Genomic DNA, 19,045 nt, shown 5'->3' on the forward strand with positions numbered 1-19,045 from the left:
GTCAGGCTGCGTTGGTTTGCACGCCCAGCATGCTCCTGAGCTCTGGGTTGGCTATCTTTGCCTACGGTGGCACCATGTTGGAAGACCAGTAGGCTCCCAGCGTCCCTGGCACCACCTGTGACGCCAGGAGACTGAAGACTTCCCCTAGTCAGTCTTCACCACCTGGGAAACAGTGACTATAATTGAGAATATCAATCTCATTTGAAACATTCATGTTTCCATCATTATAATCTAGCATGAGTCATGAAATCCTTAAGTCACGCCTCAGATATTCTGGTCAACATGCTAAAGAAGGAAAAGAAGAAAGTTCAGGATGCCCTCCACGGATCTGGCATGGATAGAAACGAATCTAGACGTACACAGAGCTCGCCCCTCCCCCCAGGGAACCCGGAGGGTCCAAGGACATTGCCACCCTCAGCTCCCACCCAGGCCCAAGATTCTACCACTTTTGGGCACAGATCCAATTTGCTCCACAGAAAAACAGGTCAGTGATGTTTATTTATAAATATAGATTATAGAACCTTACATAGAATATCGTAAATTATACATCAGTAGAACAAGTAGAAATAATGTAAGCAATTATCATTTTACCATTACATTCATTGTAATTCTCATTTTTATTATCACTGATGTTTGTTGAGGTTTTGTAGTAGCAACAACAGCTACAAAAGACCCCATGTAAAGTGTATCCACCCTCAAAAAAAATTCCAGTATTCCTCCTTCTCCATTGTGGAATTCAGGAGAGCATCCTTTATTATTATTTTTTAATATATTTTTATTGATTTTTTTACAGAGAGGAAAGTAGAGGGATAGAGAGTTAGAATCATCAGTGAGAGAGAGACATCGATCAGCTGCCTCTTGCAGCACCCCCTACTGTGGATGTGCCTGCAACCAAGGTACATGCCCTTGACCAGAATCGAACCTGGGACCTTCCACTAAGCCAAACTGGTTTCGGCAGGAGAGCATCCTTTAGTGTTAAATGTGCAAGCATGAAAGCTCTATCAATTCATTTTTTTAAAAAAATTTTTATTGTAACTATCAAATAAATGAAATCTTGGTTTCCAAAACTGATGGCCGAACTGAAACAATGTCTGAGCTGTCATAGGGTTGAGAGGCAGGCATAGCTGGGTCCGGGGCTACAGCAGAAAAGTTAACTTTGGAGACAGGAACCAAGACTTCCTCCTGACATGGGAGGGACGGGTAAGGACAAGCGCTGCATTGCTGAGGTGATGATGCAGAGCTCAGTCCTAAATCCGAAGGAGCTGTCTGCAGCAAGATAACTTAACGACATGGTCAGAGTCTGCCATCGCGGGCTGTAAGCAAGCATTTTCACAGTGTTGCACGACCCAGGGGCTCCCCCACGGCAGCTCTTGACCAATATGTCAGTGTCATAGCCACTGAGCCTCCAGAAGCCCTGGTTGGCGTGTGCACTTTCCTTTTCCATTAGACCAGCTGCATGCGATGTTCAGGAATGTGGCTGATGCCTTTCTCTGGAACACGTGGAAGAATCTGAAGTATGGAATGTACTAGAACAAAGGTTTAAACGCTTCCCTTTGGACAATATCAGTTGACATTTTCTGTAGAAATATTTTCTGTGTAAACGTATGTTGGGATGGTGCCCTGACATGCAAGGTTTTCTAGACAATTTGGCTTACGAATAATTTGAGTCTGGTCTCACTCAGGAAGAGATTTTTTTTCATCTATAAAGGCAAAATTGAGAAGCCTGAGTATATAGATAGCAATATTATATCCCTTTATCTCCTTTTAAGTTAAATTAAATTTATTGGAGTAACATTGGTTCATAACATACATAGTTTTCAGGGATGCAATTCGACACCTGTGTACTCTACCACATGCCCCCACCTGATGTCTAGATTCCTGCCGTTACCATATATTAGAACCCTCTTGCCTTTTAATTCGAAGTCTTTTTGCTCTGAATATTTTTTTTAGCAAAACTGTAGGGTAAATTCAAAGTCATAAGAGACCAAAAGTGCTGTTTTAGCCTTTATCATGGTGGCTGTGGAGAGGGAGAAGCATTACTTCTGTGACTGATCCAGCTGGTCACCTGTACTCTGTGATGGGTGACAGCAGGCTAGAAAAGTAAGTGGCCTTCTGAGTGAGTAAATTGATCCATTCATTCACCTACTAGAGGCCCATTGCATGAATTCGTACACTGGTGGAGTCCAGCCGGCCTGTGCCCGATGGTGGCCATCAGGGATGGGATGGCTGGTTGTCAGGGACCGTGTCTGGTTGGCCAGCCAGCCCCACCCCAGGTTGGGGTCAAGGTACTCACTCAGCAGTGGGGCCAGCCAAGGGGAGGGGCCATGGGCCTTCCAATTGTTCTGCTGTTTGGTCAATTTCCATATTACCCTTTTATTATATAGAATTTGTTTATTCCTTTATTCCTTCAGCACCTATTTATTGAGTACACACTTGGTTTGAGGTATTGTGCTAATTATTATTATTATTATAACTAAAGCATACATAACCCTTGTATGTATCAGGGGCTATTCAGAGTTCTCTACCTGAATTAACTTTTCTAACCTTTACTTAAGTTCTTGTTTTACCCCATGTTACAAACGAGGTCGCACATGGACAAACGCAGTCTCTGACCTCAGAGCCCTTGAGCAATTAGCTACAAAGCACGCCTCTCTGTTACTGAGAGAGCACTCTCCGGGACCCCTGCTCAAGCTAACCCCAAAAGGGCGCGTGGTGCGAGTGTGGGGAAGGAGCTCTGCAAGAAGAACAATCACTTGGGTAGCTTTCAGGGCCTTTGTGGGAGAAAGGAGCGTTTGAAGAAGCGAAGGGGCTGGATGGTTGAGATTGTGGAGTGAGAGGCTGGGAAGAGCAGATTGGCAGACGACAGGAAGTTTGCACATGCAATTAGAAGGCCTTTATCTTAGTCCAACGTGAAGGATGACATGAAGAGAGAGAGAGGTGGGGGATCAGAAGCCTTTAGGTCCTAGGGGACCTTTAGGTCCTAGGCGACGATGCTGTAGAGCACATGTGTCAAACACAAGGCCCGCGGGCCAAATCCGTCCCGCCAGGCCTTGCAATGTGGCCCGCACCACGCTGTCATCACTGCACTCCGCTGCGTTTCCATCACAATGACAGTTTATGACTGTTCAGTAAACCATTCGGCCCGCGATTTAGGCTGGATTTTAGATTTTGGCCCCTTCTCTGATTGAGTTCGACACCCCTACTGTAGAGCCTAAGACCATTGGAAAACACAGATATTTGCATTACGATTCATAACAGTAGCAAGGTTACAGTTATGAAGTAGCAACGAAAATAAGTTTATGGTTGGAGGTCACCACAATCTGAGGAACTTTATGAAAGGATCAAGGCATTAGTAAGGTTGAGAACCACTGCCTTAGTCACAACGCAAAGGATGGGATGAAGAGAGAGAGGTGTGGGATCAGAAGCCTTTAGGAGGTGGAGTAAAAGGGCCTGGTGCCTTCATAAAGGATATGTGTGTGGGGGGCGGAAGTGGGGGAGAGGTTGGAGGCCGGTAGGTGAGATTGGCCCCATGGTGTTTAGGTGACTCTCCATGGACATAGAGAAGAGTGCCTCCCCAGCTCTGCAGCCAGAGGCACTGTTGCCATGGGAACATAATCTTGGTGTGTCTGCTGGCATGAAAGATCCCAGTGAGTTCTCACATCAGAACCTCAGACTCATGAGGGAAGGAACTCTGTCTACTGGCCTTTTCCAAAGGCACACACCATGTGCCATGCAGACATGGCCTCGCTGCCCAGCCCCTCGCCGTGTGCGCCAGACCCTCTCTATTTCCATTTTCTCTTGCCCACACCATCTCTCTTCTCATAATTCTCCCTCCCCTCAGCAGCTCATAACCTCTCTCCTAACTCATCATTACAGTCAACTCTCAGCCACTCTTTCCCTCTCTTGATACCGCTATCGAGAAAGTCTATAGTTTTGTTCGGAGAATGAGTTAAGTTTACTTGAATAGAAAAATCACTGAAAAAAAAATAATGGAAATTGTTTTCGAAGTCCAAGTACAAATGAGGTAAAAGAGATTTGGCACAAAGCCTCGCAGTTGAAAGGGTTTCTGAGTTGTTTTAACTGTCACTGGATACGGTCCTAGCAATAACTCTGAGGAGGAGCAGGCTCTCAAATGGGCTGATAATGATCTGAGCAGTGGAGGAGGCACTGCTGGGGGATTGGTTTTATTTTTTTGGCAAAACTACAGGTAGGATGAAAATGGCTGTGGATGAGCCCATGCTGTACAAGGCAACAGGTAATGGGATCGCTCGTGGCAATGGTTAAGGTCCTCGGAGCTGGTTCGGCTTTTATTATCGCATTATTTTATACAAGCAGCTTGCGTACTCTAGACCAAATCCAAAAATGCATTAGCATGCTGTTTGGAAAGTATTTCTGCCATATGTAGGTGTTGTCCGTTGCCATTAACCGTCCCCGGCCTGTCCTTAATGTGGAAAGCAAGTAAATTTGGCCATCTTGTATTCCGAGACCTTGTAAATTGTCTCCCCTTTTGGATGACCCCCTTTTTTCACTTACCCCCACTTTAAGCTGAAAATTTCCCCTTTCAAGCTACTCCTGTGGAAAGGACATGAAACCCAATTCGTGGTTCTCTGGAGAATCAAAGCCACGGGGCTGCCACAGAGGAGGAGGGGAGAGGCGCTGGGAATGTTGTTGTTTTGGGGGTTACATGTCTGTTTTGGTTTTATTGAAATAATAGGAGAGGTTGTTCAGCTTTGCCGTTTAGAAAGAGGCATATTGTTCTCTTTAAAATAGCAGCAGTTTTATAGTTTGTTTGGGTGGGAGTTCTTTGTTTGGGTTGGTTTTTTCTTTTTTAGCTTTTTGTTGTTGTTTTGGTTTGGGTAGGGTTTTTTTGTTTGTTTTTTTATTTTTTTCTTCCTGTTTCAGTTCTCTGACTGTAAGCTCCAAAATAGTCACCCGGAGCCCTCAGTGTTCTGCAGCCCGTCCTCTCCCTTCCACTCTAGGAGATGGTAACAGAGCCCACCCATCATAGGTGATGTCACTGACATTTAAAAAGGCGAATTGATAGCCAAAGCCAGGGCTCCAGACTGGTTTCTCTTACTCCAGGAGCCTGTGTTCACTCTCCAGGATGTTCAGGAAGGCCAGGGCACCACTGCAGAGGGTACTGAGGTGAACTGAGAAAGGCTCTCTGACTCTGGACCCTCACTCACACTTAAGTAAGGAGGCTGGCTCCTAAGCAAAGAGCAGAAGATAAAGCAGCCAGTGCTGTCACAGGGATAGAAGCAGTGCTGTGGGGAGTCGGCAGAGAAAAGAGGAATGTCAATAAGCAGATGGGGAGAAGCATTCCAGAGCCAGGGACATGGAAGTTGGGTCTCAGAAGACTGGTAGAATTGGGAACTCAAAGATGGAGGGGAGAAGGGTCTAAACATCCTAGGTTTAAAGAATATTATGAACAAAGGTTTGGGAACAGGACACAGAAAAATGTGTAGAGTTGGCAGGGATATTTGTTTAGCTGAGGCCATGGAGATATACAGGAAGTCAGGAGAAATTGGGCTACAAGAATGAGGGGGGCATTGTTAGAATGGTCTCTTCAGGGAGCGGGAGTTGAGGCACAGACAATGCTTCATCCTGCTGTGGTTGCCTGCATGTCTCTATTGGATAAGTAGGGACACATTATGAAAACCTGGGAATGCCAGCCCAGGGAATTTTCTTCATTTGGTTGCACGGAAACCACAGAAGCAGAACGGGCCTGGCGATGGCTGTGCTCTGGGAGGTGTTTCCGGAAGGAATCTTCAGGGTACATTGGAGACGCCGAGTACCTGGCTCCTGGAGACCTGAGTAAACTGCTTAGGAAATAGCATCATGGTCCAAGCTGGGAACGATGGAAATAGAAGAGGTGGGGAGCCCAGAGCAGTTCCTCAGCATAAAGGGCGGCTCTGTTTCTCCTTCTTCCTGGCTGTGGGTTCTCCTGGCGCTGAGGGTGCAGCTGCAGGAAGAGAGCGGGCGCGGGGCTCTCGGAAGCTGTCTCGGACCTGGGGCCAGCTCCTTGGGTTTGCTTTACTCTTGCTCAAAGGATGGCTCTCTAGACCAGAGCTGCTGCTATAAAGGCTCAATATGCCCAACCCTCCACTAAGGTGTAAAGAAAGAGCTCAAAGAGAACGTGATGGAAACAGAACTCACCCCTAAAACAACCAGATGAAAAGAAGGAAGATGACAGTTTCTAAGATCCTTTTTATCTTGCTTTGTGTTAGGCCGCAGGCGCAATTGCCCACCTCCTGCATTTCCAAGCTCTCATGATCCATGCCACCCTCTTTCTGGAACTGACCACACTTTCATCTTTGCATTTTCCTGTGAGTGCAGTTCAGGAGAGTCAGCAAATGGATCACTGCCTCCTCTGCAGCTCAGTGGCCAGACTCACGTCTGCAGAGCACAGTACTGTCACAGGAAGAATCGTATTGTGGGATAATGCCATATTTCTTACCTTGTCCTGAAGCTTAGGATGAAAGGCTCCATTGTTGTTTAGTGATATCCATAAAGTAGATTATTGTCTGCACAGGCAAATTAATTCTGCAAATAGGAGTGATATCCTCAACCCTCCTTTCAAACATAGCTGGGAAAGGCACTCCACCCAGGTCTGGTCCAGCACCCTTTCCAAACAATTAGGGAAGACCACCTACCCAAAGCCACTCACTTGCATGGAGCAGAACGGCAAATGGGGCTGGGAATGGGATAGAGGGTCAGGAATATGACACAGGCAACTTTATTTTATTAAACAGTGCATTCACAAATCAATTCTTCAGTTGGTTATTTTTAACTCAGGTTTCATTTTCTCCTGTGAAGGTAGGTAAGGCTCCTTAGGAAGCACAGCCTGAGCTAAACGTTTATGAAGAAGGGCCTGGGCCTCACCTATGGAGAGCAGCAGTTGGCAGAGGGAGAAGCTGAGCTGTGCTGTGGCTGCTCCAGGCTCTGGAGCTGAGCAGGCCTTTCAGAATCCTCTGCTTGAGGCCAGGGGACAAGGCCTCTCTCCCTCGTGACCATCAGTCATTGAATGTGGGCCTCCCCTAGCAGTAGGCATGGCTCTCAATGGGGCCATTTTTTCAGCTGAGAAAACTCCTAAGTAGGGTTGACAACTGAGGACTTTCTGTTAATGTGCCCCAGCAGCTGGAGGAATGAGTATTTTCATTTTTTCCCCTTAAATTTTATTTGTCTCATCTCTTCCACTGGCCTGTGTCATCACCAAATATTAGCTTGTTTTTTGTTATTTAGAATCCACATATGAGAGAGATCATATGATACTTATCTTTCTCTTTCTGACTTATTTCACTTAGTATAATGCCCTCAAGGTCCATCCATGTTGTTACAAATGGCATTCTTTTTTATGGCTGAGCAATATCCCATTGTATCTGTGTGTCTGTATTTGTATCACAATTTCTTTACCCATTTGTTCTTTAATGGGCACTCAGGCTATTTCCATATCTTGGTTATTATGAGTAATGCTGCATTGAACAGGGGATGCATATATCTTTCTGAGTCAGTGTTTGTTTTCATTGGATAAAAACCTACAAGAGCAGTTGCTGGGTCATTAAGCAGTTCTAGTTTCCATTTCTTGAGGAGCCTGCTTCTCCTGCTTTTCACCGTAGCTACACCATTACATTTCCACCAACAGTGCACTGGGTTTCCGTTTTCTCCTCACCAACACTTCTTATTTCTTCTCTTTTTAAATAATAGCCATTCTGATAGAGGTGATATTGCCTTGTGATTTTGATTTGAATTTCCCAGATGGCTAATAATGCTGAACGTCTTTTCATGTATCTGTTGGCCCTCTGTATATTTTCTTTGGAAAATGTCTATTCAGATCCGCTCATTTTTAAATTGGATTATTTGGATTTTTTTATTGAGTTGTCCAAGAACTTTATGTATTTTGGATATTATAATAGCACTTCAGATATATGATTTGAAAACATTTTCTCTCACTCAGTAGGCTGCCTTTTCACTTCATTGATGACTTTCTTTGCTTTTTAGTTTGATGCAGTCCCACTTGTTTATGATGCAGTCCCACTTGTTTGCCTTTGTTGCTTTTGCTTTTGGTGTTAGATTCAATACATCATTGCCAAGGCCTATATCTTGCAGCTTACTGCTTACATTTTCTTCTAGAAGTTTTATTATTTCAGGTCCAATGTTCAAGTCTTTAATTCATTCTGAGTTAGTGTTTTTTGTATGATGTAAAATAGTAGTTGAGTTTTATTTATTTGTATGTGGCTGCCCAGTTTTTCTAACTCCATTTATTGAAATTCTATCTTTTCCCCCAATGTATATGCTTGGCCCCTTTGTTGTAAGTTAATTGGCCACATTTACATGGACTTATTTGGGGGCTTTCAATTCTGTTCCACTGATCTATGTATCTATTTTTAATGCCAGTGCATTGATATCTGTAATATAGTTTGACATCAGGGGATGGGATGCCTCCAGATTTGTTCTTTTTTCTCAGGATTGCTTTGGCTACTTGGGTTTTTTTCTGGTTCCATAAAAAAAAAAATGTCAAGATTATTCAATTTATTTGAAAAATGCATTGCAATATCTTTCCATTTATCTGAGTCTTCTTCAATTTATTTTACTTACGTTTTATAGAAATATACAGATATTCCTAGCTATTTTTTTTAAGTTATTGATTCTTGAAGGGGTATCTGGATGGCACATCACAGAATGTACCACAGCTATTAAGTTTTTCACAACATCCAACATATCAATGTAGTACTAATTTAAGTGATTATTTAGCTTTCTAGTCCTTAATGTAACTCTATAGTAATATTAATATGACTCATAAAGCTGAATAAATATAGGAATTATGTAATCACTAATTTTAGCATTGTTTTCATGACAAATTATATTCTGCATTCCTACTTGGAATCCCAAAAACACATGCCCTATCCCTCTAGCATCAGAAACAACAAAGAAATAGTAGGTAGCTCTCTCTCTCACTCTCTCTCTCTCTCTCTCTCACACACACACGCACACACAAACACACACACAGATACATGTGCATACATGGGTACATGCATATATACATATAGAATCTTGTCCAGACTTGGGCAATAGCACATCACTCTTTCACTGGTTATGTATTTTCCCTATAGAAAATGCGAAGCCCCATGCCATTCTAGACAAGATGCAGATGTGAGCATTCCGTACCAGTGGCTCTGGGAAAATTGAAGGTCTATCCATAGCCATAGGAACAGAGGCTACTATTGATTCATTTCATAAGCAATCAATGCGGTCAAGCTGGTTAGCAGGCATTGTGCTGGGTGTTGTAGATTAAAAGGTTGAAGAACACCCAGGACCTGTTAGAGGGCTTACAAATGGTCAACTTTCCCTGGGTTGGTTTAGGAAAATTGAATGGAAGAGGTGGTACTTAAACAAAACCTTCAAAGACTGTTCACATTTATGTCTGGGAGAATGAATCGAAGAGGGAGGGAAAGGACAGAGCAGTGCAGCCTGGGAAACTTCTCAAATAAAAGCACGGAGAGTGGGGCACAGGGTGTGCTTGTGAGGTTTCAAGCACTTGGTCTGGAGGGATTGCAGGGTTTGTGTGTAAACAGTGGCGTTTAGCAAGAGATAAAGCTGAAGGGGGATCAGCTCATAAGAAGCTAAAGAGCCATGCTTTCAAGTTTAGCACTGAATTTTCTTGGCAGTGGGGAGCCATTGCAGCTTTGTAACTGCAGAGCAACATGGTCTGATTTCTGTTAAGGAAAGATCACTGAGAGCAGTGTGCTGAGTAAATCAAAAGCTGGAAGGAAGGCAGGGAGGATGTTGAGGTAGCATTTGAGGTAGAAAGTCATAAGGACTTGAATCAAACCAGCCACAGTAGGAAGTAGAAAGATGGGAAGTGAGTCAAAGGTTCACAGAGGAAGGAGAACTGATCTGCACTGAATAGAATGGGGCTGAGATGGACAGTCTATGGTAACTCCTGGTTTCCGAGTGGATACAGTGCCATTTACCAAGGCAGGGAACACATGAAGAGCAGCAGGTTTGGAGGGAGAGTTCAATTGTGGTTTGATTATGGGTATGTTGAGAATGAGTACGAGATGGGAATGTCTAGGGTAATAAATATATAGAGCTTTAGTGCTCAAGGCAAGAAGTTAATTAGAGAGATGAATCATGGACCTGTAGCCAGGAAAGTGGATAAGGTGGCCCACAAAGATGGGTTGCAAGGATAAAGGGGGAAAAGACCAACAGGAAAGCATGTAGGATCCCCAGTATTAATGGAGTAGACTGAAGCAGAAGAACCAGTGAAGGAGAATTAGGAAAGGCAAGAGAGAGGGTCGAGAGAGTGAGATCTCAGAGGTCAGGCAAGAGGTTGCGTGTCAAGGGGGGAGGGTGGGGTGGCTCACAACGTCGAATAGTGCAGAGTGGCCAATGGTCAGGTTAGATGAGAACTACAAGTCTGTTGGGTCTGGATGGTAAGTGATGACTGACTTTTGCCAAAACAATTTCCAAGAGTGCGGAGGCAGACGGTGCCCTGGGCCAGGTTGAAGAGTAGGAGGTAAGGAAGTGAGACAGGCAGGAATGGTCACGCAGACAGATGACTGAAGGTGAAGGAACACTGAGGCCAGGCTTGTTAAGTGGAGTTTCTCTGTGGATGTTGAAGTCATTTGGGATGCTGGCAACACATGGGTGGAAAATGAAACTGTGAGCCAGGAGCCCAAGTCTGCGTAGGGTAGCTGGAGGTTTGTTCCTTGGTTGGACCAACATCTTCTGAGTAGCCTTACATTTCAGCATCGGAAAGCGTGGGTAGCAGGACCAAATGGCACAGATCTCAAAGGAGGAAAATGTTTGGCCTTGGCATTAGAGACAGTGATTCCGAAACGGTCTCGGTGAGTCAGAAGGCCGGCGCTGTCTCTGCCCTGCTGGCGTTCATGCGGGAGGAGAACGAGCATCCCCCACATCCTCTGGAGAGGGCTCCAGACGGGGCCGTTTCCCTGGAGGGGAAGCAGGTCTCAGTGACGAGAAAGAGCTGACGGGGTGTCCCGTGACAAGATGGAGCCTGTGGGAGGGTGAACTGGCCATGGAATGAGGGGCCCAGAGAGCAGAGCTGGACGGGTTCTCAGGGAGACCAGCAGTGGAGGAGGGATGGGTGGGATGAGACGGGTAGGGCAAGGGGGACAAGGATAATGTGTGAGGTGACAGTTGCAGGGGCTTGCATTTTGTGGGTGGGAAAGATGACAGGGATAAACGTCCTGGTAAGACGGAGGTAACAGAGACAGGAAAGCAAAAGACATGGAATAGAATCCAGGAGACTCTTTTTTCTGGACTGTTGTAACCAGGTCAGGCACAGAGCTGAGAATCCTCAAACCTCCTACCTGACAATGTTAGCTGTTCTTCACGTCCTGTGGCCATCATAGCCAGACGTCTTCCTGTGACGAGAGGCGGCCACTGCACTGAGCTGTGTCACTCAGCCCTACCCCGGAGCGTGAGAATTCCATCGGCACTTCCTCTTTCAAATACTGTTTTTCCAAGATTGATAGCAACAAAGATGAACACGGTTCTGTCAGTGTGTTCAGCAGGGGGTGTGTCTTGGAAACATGATAGACGAAACCTGTCTTTGTAGCACAAGACATGATCTTTATGAAACATCTATCAATCGCTCAGACACCCAAGGCAGAATGTAGCACTGTGCACCCGCAGCACAAGGCGTAGCTGGTTTCGTGTTCTGATCCCGTTCTTGATAGTTACTGCAGTCAGTGCACAGGCTGAGGGGAGGGGGGCGGGCAGGAGGGACGTGTGAAGTCACCTGGGAAACCGTAAGTGCCTCTCTGCTGGGTACCTGTGAGGCTGGGCTTTTATTAGAACCTCAGTCATAGCTTGCCAAGCCCTTCGGCACCTGTTACTCTGCCTGGCACCCTCCCAGCCAGAACACGTGGCTGAGAAACACTGCTCTGCCCCTCCTGCTGCATTTCACGCTGATCTCTCCTTCTCCCGTCCCCTCACTTCTAGTTCTGCTTCCGGGAATCTGTTCAGTTCTTAGCTCTTGGTTATTCTGCTTCATTTTGATGAGCAGAGATTTCTTGGGGATCCTCCAGCACCCCATCTTCTGACCATCTCCCACCGCCTGAGCTGTGCTGTGCTGAGCACCGTCCTGAAACTCTCAGAAGGGGGGTGGCTCCTGGCTGCGGCTGCCAGACTCAGAGGCAGAAACTCAGGGCACTTGCTTCCATCCAAACTGAAATTAAACAACACGTTTCATTTTTTAGTACAAATGTGCCCCTTCGATATTTGGAACATACTTACACTGAGAAGTTATGTGTTATCTGCCTGAAGCTCAAATTTAACTGGCAAGTCCTGTATTGTACTGGCCCAGGCCTGCGCTTGGTTGGGATGTTTCCCTGGCGTGGGGGTTCTGTCGCCTTTGAGGAACCCCTCCCAGGAGAGGATAACAGGGTCTTGTGGGCTCTTTAGCATGCGGACTGCTGCAGGGCTCTCTTTTGGGGGGCGGAGAGGGAGGTAGGGGGAAAGGAAGATGGAGTCATTATTCATGTTATCACCAAACGCTGAAGCTTTCCTCCTTTGTCCTCCTCTGTTCCTTCCTAGACGAGTGGAGTTCTAGGCCCTGGTCCCTGGAGGGGCCAGGGGAGTCACACTGCATAGTGTTTCTCAAACTGTAGCCTCAGGACACCTGTCCACGTCGCTCAGGGTGCTGTCTGTGAGGACACAGTTTGGGAAAATGTCCTGCATGCGGTTCCCTGTGAACACTTTTTGCTGTGGGTACAGGCCGCCGGTACCTCCGCATCCAGCACCTCCGCATCCAGCGACTTATTCTCCAGAGTCACGGTCAGTGCCCAGCACTGACGCTAGCCGCAGCCTGAAGCTCTCCCTGTTTCCCTGTGAGGGTACCCCCCAGCCCAGGCCTTTGTACTTGGCTACTTCTGGAGATAAGTTCTATGACCGACACTTTTCTTAATAACGTGGCTTATTCTTTTGGAAATTTTTCAGACGCCCAGATATACTCTGAGCCTGGCGAGTCTCCTCTGCTGACAAACCAAAATAGAATGCTAGATGTACTGCTTTCTCCCTGAGGGACTGTCCACACTCACTAGTCACACAGTCGGGGCGCCCAGGGGTGTTTATGGAGGCAGCCCAATGTGGAGGCTTCCCATTTAGGTGGTTTGAGTGACATCTTGAGGCATTTGAATGGCCTTACCCAAAGGGGTTTAACAGGAGCCAGACAATGGCCCTCGGGGAAGTGTCTTCAAAGCTCATTTCCAAGCAGGGGCCCAATGGAGGAGTAGCGCCATCTGGGTGTTGAGTGTCTGCATGGTACCTTTTTTTTTTTCCTTGAGGAGAAATGTACATCAGCGATCACACACTAATGCCCCACATGCCTTCTTTATAAGAGCGTGGAATCTGACTTCATATATCACGTCCTCCGTTGCTCAGTCACTCTCCCATGTTACAATTCTCCCATAATAAAACCACAGGGAGACATGTCACCTCAATATATTACAGCCCACTGACGTGACATGAGAAAGGGCACTGAGCCCCTTTAACTATTTGTCTACGATGCTCATCGCTTAACTCAGATAACAGAGTACTAACTCATTTCCTTCAATCACAGCAGTGCACATATATGTGTATGTACATGTACTTCCATGCTCACATCACACACTCACACAGCATACATGCCTAACACACAACACACATGCCTACACAACACAACACACATGCATATGCACATAACACATGCACATAACACACAGCATATGCCACATACTCACATTCACACAACATGCAGCACAACACACACATAACATACCACACACTCACACTCAAACAGCACATATAACATATCACACATACAACACACATAAACACACACACACACACACAAAACACCACACATATGAACCCTTTCGTTTTTTGTGCTTTTCTAACGCAGCCTGCCCTGTCCCATTATTCCTCGTCTGTAGTGAATTAAACAAGTGCCATGCTTACTGGTACAGAATTATCTAAACGGCTGGTTTACTGACTCATAGGTTAAATTTCCATTTCTTTCCATCCATTAAGTCCAGCAGCAACTGGGTCGCTATCCTCCAGCATTTCTCTGGCCCTTTATGATCTCAGTGAATTCCTTTGACCCACTTTATTCTGTGAACACAGGAATCAGAGCGGCCTTTGGCCGGTGTGAGGTCATGGGAAGCGATGCTCTCCTAATGGGGGCTTTGTGCCTCTCTCACCGAGGTGCAGGGCCGTGTTTGACCGTGTCCTACAGGGAGAGGACTCACCGCCCACTGCCCTCTTCCTCATCACCAAGGCCTGTGGAATGAGTGGATTGGCTTGGATATACCAGAGATGGGCTCCTTAAAAAAATGTTTAAGCAGAAGTAAAATCCTAGCCTGTTACTGTATTCATTTTATAACTTAGTTGCTTATTGCCCCTTCCATCTGCTGTAATTACATGTGCCATGTGAAATAACCAATTCTTGCCATTAGCAAACAGAACCCACAGGGCTTCATCATCCTCAGACTCACCGCTTTGGTGGAGAATTGACCATTTTTATGGAGTAGTTGTGTCTGACAGAAGGTTGACTCGGGATTTAAAATCCCGTCTTCAGCGGTGCAGGCAGATGACAGTGCAGTAGGCGGAGTCTGAGGCATCCAGGGAGAACTCCCTTCCTTCCATGCCGCTTACTGTCAGCACAGATCTGCGCATCACTAAGGTGCAGGATGGCCAGCCCCTGCGGGGGCCGGGATTCTCCATATAACTCTGCTCTCCACCCCTTCCTGGTGCCACAGAAAGAACCTTCTGGCACCCGGGGTGTTCTGCCCAAAATATTCTCCTTCTCCCCGAGGCTCAAAGTGCCTCCATTCCAGTTCCTCTTGGATGAGTGAAATATACCTCATTCCACCTCATTCCACCTAGTACACTTCACCTGGTCAGCTCCTTTCCCTGCAAAGACAGACAGGGAATTGGAGGGAAGGACACGAGGGTGGGGCACTACAGCGATGGAGGCCTCTTTTCGGAAGCCTGGAGCTGATGCACTGCAGTGGGTGAGCAGGCACAGTGAAAGAGGGGACACAGTGGAAGGTGAGCACAGTGGGAGGGTGGGCACAGGTGGAGGGTGGGCACACTGGGAGAGTGGGCATAGTGGGAGGGGGAGTACAGTGGGAGAGGGGGCACAGCGGAAAGGTGAGTGCAGTGGGAGGGCAGGCACAGTGGGAGGGTAGACACAGTAGGAGAGGGAGCACAGTGGGAGGGGGATTACAGTGGGAGGATGATGACAGTGGGCACATTGGGAGAGCAAGAAGAATGAGGTTTGCTCTTCAGAAATGCGGCTCTTCTCCCCTGTTCTCCTCCAGGGCTCACTATAGTCAGGCACAGCGTGGCCTACTGGGCGTAACTCCTGGTTGACAGGAGAGAGCAGGGAAGGAGTCAGGACCCATCGGCTGGCTTCTCAATAACTGACACGGAAACCTGGGCTGTCTGCTCTCAGGACAGAGCCCACACTCGCTGGGCGCAGCGTGTAGGAGGAGTTTTAAGATTATTTTATGTTGCACTGCACATGGCCACACTTCCACACAGCCTAGCAAGAACTGATGCCATAGAATTTTCACTTTTACAAGTAATACTTACGCAGATTTTCTCTCTAAAATACTAAACCTTACAAGTAACATCAAGTTTCCTTTGATAAACTTCCCCAATCTCCCTATCACCACCTCCCCAGTTAGAACTGTGTATATGAGATCATTTCTTTGACTATTTTTCTATACACACACATGTACACTGCATATTTACATACATATGTATGTGTATATTTGCATACAAATAATATGTTATTTAAAATAATTAAGTGCTATAAATATTTATTTTATAATATATAGCACATTTACATAATGTATAATATATAATGTAGTATCCTATATAATAAAAGGTGAATATGCAAATTGTCCCCTTGGGTTTTGACCCACCAGGAGTTTGACTGCCCACTATGATATGCACTGACCACCAGAATGAAGGAAGGCCCCAGCTGGCAGCCAGAAGGCCCTGATCAGTCCTGATCACTGGCCAGGCCTGGGGACCCTACTGTGCACAAAAACCTGTGCATGAATTTTATGCACCAAGCCTCTAGTATAATATAATTAAGATATGTAGATCATATGAATGCATTTATTATGTATAAATACATGTTTTTCTTTATTTATATCATAAACCCATAGAAGATATATGACACTGCTTTATGTGAATATTTTTGTACAAGCTCTAACATTCATGTCTCTATATTCAGCCAAGTTTAGGTGCTTGCTCTACATTGGGTCTGTTCCAGGTGCTGGAAGGTGATCTCAGTAAAACAAAGTTCCCGCCATCATGCAAATGCTATCATTCTGGAACATTCTCACTCAATAACATGTCTTGGAGGTTTATCCGTTTGCATACATATGGACCTACCTCAGTCCTTTTAAATGATGAATAATGTGTTTGTATCCCAGGATTTAGACAGCCCCATAATGATGGGATTATTGTCATGAACTGACCAGTGTCAGGCCTGCTGGATATCTCTCTACGGTTTACTGGAGAGATATGATCTCTTTCATCACTTGTGATGGTTTTGTCAGGTGCATTCTGTGTTGTCAGACCAGAGGCCCAATGCAGAGACATATGAGAGGGCTGGTAAGAGAGGATTTCTTTTTCTACTTAGGACAACGCATCAACGTTTTCATGATAAGAATCAGAATTAGAGTGGGGACCAGAAGAGTAGACATGGAAGAGAGTTGTGGGCAAAAGACTGTGCAGGGATGGACGCGATCACACCAGGAAGTGAGGTGCCAGTTTTATCTGAGCCCAGATCAGAGACTGGGAAAAACCCTTTTTGGTGTTAAATTCCCATTTTTCATCTTCCAGTGTGGTCCCCATTCACAACACCACCTACTTCTGTTTTCAACCTGTGTTCCTATCTCCAGACATTTTCAGTCTGAACAATCATAGAACAGCCTCAAGTGTATAACAAAGTGCAGGCCTCGTAATTGAAATATGTTTTTCTCTCATTCCCATCCGCATAAATTTTATGTATGTTATAGACACAAAAGTGTTTTCATGGTGTTAAAAAATTAATAGGTTTCCTCGTTCTCTCTTTCCTGTTGTGGTTTCAGGGCATGTGTTTTATTATAGAGCTGCTTCATCACAGCTTCACATAAGAACATCACTGACGCCTCCCTTGGTTTGTCCACTGTAATCACCAAAGCAAACAGTACTGACTTTCCCACCATTCGTAAAGTTTCGATGTTCAAAGTACGCTATGTGATTTTCCATTTTTTTCATGCTTTCATTTAAATCTGAAAATGAGTGAACAAAGTAGTGAGGGAACTCATCCAGTCTTGAGTTTAGATGAGTATTTGGGGGAACTTCACTCAAGTGGCTCCATCAGTGAGACAATCAGATGTGTTTCATCTTTTGTTTCTATGTGAATATTATCTATGGCTTCTATCTGTGTTTATCAGCAAGAAAAGCATTGGTGGACTTAATTGAAGTTTTGATAATCTAGTTTCTTTGTATTCTGGGGTGAGTCTAAGGAATGCAAAAATTAAATCTTACGCATGTAGTGTTTGTGTAAATGTGTAATTAATAGGTATGTAGAGGATGCATTTGTGTTCTTCCCCGGCTTTGTTCCCTGCGTGAGGAGGTTTCTCTGCTCTCAGCCTCTCCTGTCATTCTCTCTGCCTAAATGCTGATGCCTGATGGAGGTGACATCACCTGGGTACCGGCAAGGAAAGGACAGCAAATTGGGCCTCATTTGAGCCATTTAACTTGTCAAAGGAAAGAGAAAAACAGCAACAAAATTTTTAGAAAGAAAATCTTGCCAACTTTAACATGTTGTGGCCCTAGATCTAGACTAAACAGCCCTTTTGTAAATGCCATTGTTGGGGAGGACCCAGTTTTTGTGGGGAGTTCTCTTTCAGAAAACGAATATAAAATTATTCATTCAAAAGTAAAAATTAAATTAAATATATATGAAATATGAGGGAGGGGAACAATAATGGCACATTGTAAATTTTTAAAAAGCTAAAAAAAATTACAGAATCCAGAAAAATATAGTATTTAATTAACACATCTCTGAAATACTTTTTCTTTATATCTTTGCTGTATAATCTTTGCTCAACACTTTCTATAACCATTTTGTAATCTCATTTTTCATAGATATAATAGAAAGATAACTTGATTTTCTTCCTAAGCATGATTGGCTGAAACTTGTTTATATTATTGATAGTTTAGGAAATATTATTTTGGCTTTGCAATTTGTCATCGTTAATGTCATATAAACTGTTAGAATTGTCAATATTGGGGAAATTCTATCATGTTTCTTTTGCTATGGGCAGTGGGAATGACACCAGGTCTTAGACCAGTTCACCAACCTTGGTACTTGAGTTCCGACTAGAAAAGAATTCAGAGCCAAGACTCCAACTATAAGAGAACATCTATATATATAACAGCCTAAGAGATCGAACGACCAAATGACTGGTTGCTGTGATGTGCATTGACTACCAGGGGGCAGACACTCAATGCAGGAGCTATTTCCTGGTAGTCAGTGTGCTCCCACAGCCAACATCCCCCTGCTGGCCAACCTCCCATGGTCCCTCCCCCTGGCCAGCCTTCCCTAATTGACCCCAATCACCAGCCAGGCCAAGGAACCGGATTCTGCACTGGCCCTTTAGTTTATTTATAAAATCACAGAGATGGAAGAAGTAATTCATAGAAGAAATGGACCGAGGAAACGAGTTATAGAGGCAAAGGAAGGGGCCTAGGAGCTTGAGAGTAAGGAAGGTGACATGCCTGGGGGTGGGGTTTGAAAGGGGTAGGAGGTAGGGAAAGGTGTGCTCCAGGGAGGGAGCATGGTGGTCCTCCATCCTAAAGGTTTTAAGAGTGGAGATTTTAGGGAAAGTCCCACAGAAAGATCTCAATAGATTATTCAGCAGTTTTCCAGATGTGTCCTTTCATCGCCATGGTCTCCACTGATTGGTGGGCACCAGGGCAAGGAGTGATTATTCAATGCACCTGGTCCTGAGGTTAGCCCCGGTGTCCGTTG

General features: G+C 45.2%; 1 protein-coding gene across 1 annotated transcript in view; it reads left to right on the plus strand.

Moving 5' to 3' along the window:
* The window catches only part of KIF6 (kinesin family member 6), a 347,200-nt gene that overhangs the window by 181,373 nt on the left and 146,782 nt on the right, over window positions 1–19,045 (plus strand). The window contains exon 13 of the mRNA XM_036415357.2: window positions 269–484. Coding sequence (XP_036271250.1) covers window positions 269–484 — 216 coding nt within the window. The remainder of the gene's footprint in view (window positions 1–268; window positions 485–19,045) is intronic.

Source organism: Pipistrellus kuhlii, unplaced genomic scaffold (genome assembly GCF_014108245.1).
Source record: "Pipistrellus kuhlii isolate mPipKuh1 unplaced genomic scaffold, mPipKuh1.p scaffold_m20_p_5, whole genome shotgun sequence".
NCBI lineage: Eukaryota > Metazoa > Chordata > Mammalia > Chiroptera > Vespertilionidae > Pipistrellus > Pipistrellus kuhlii.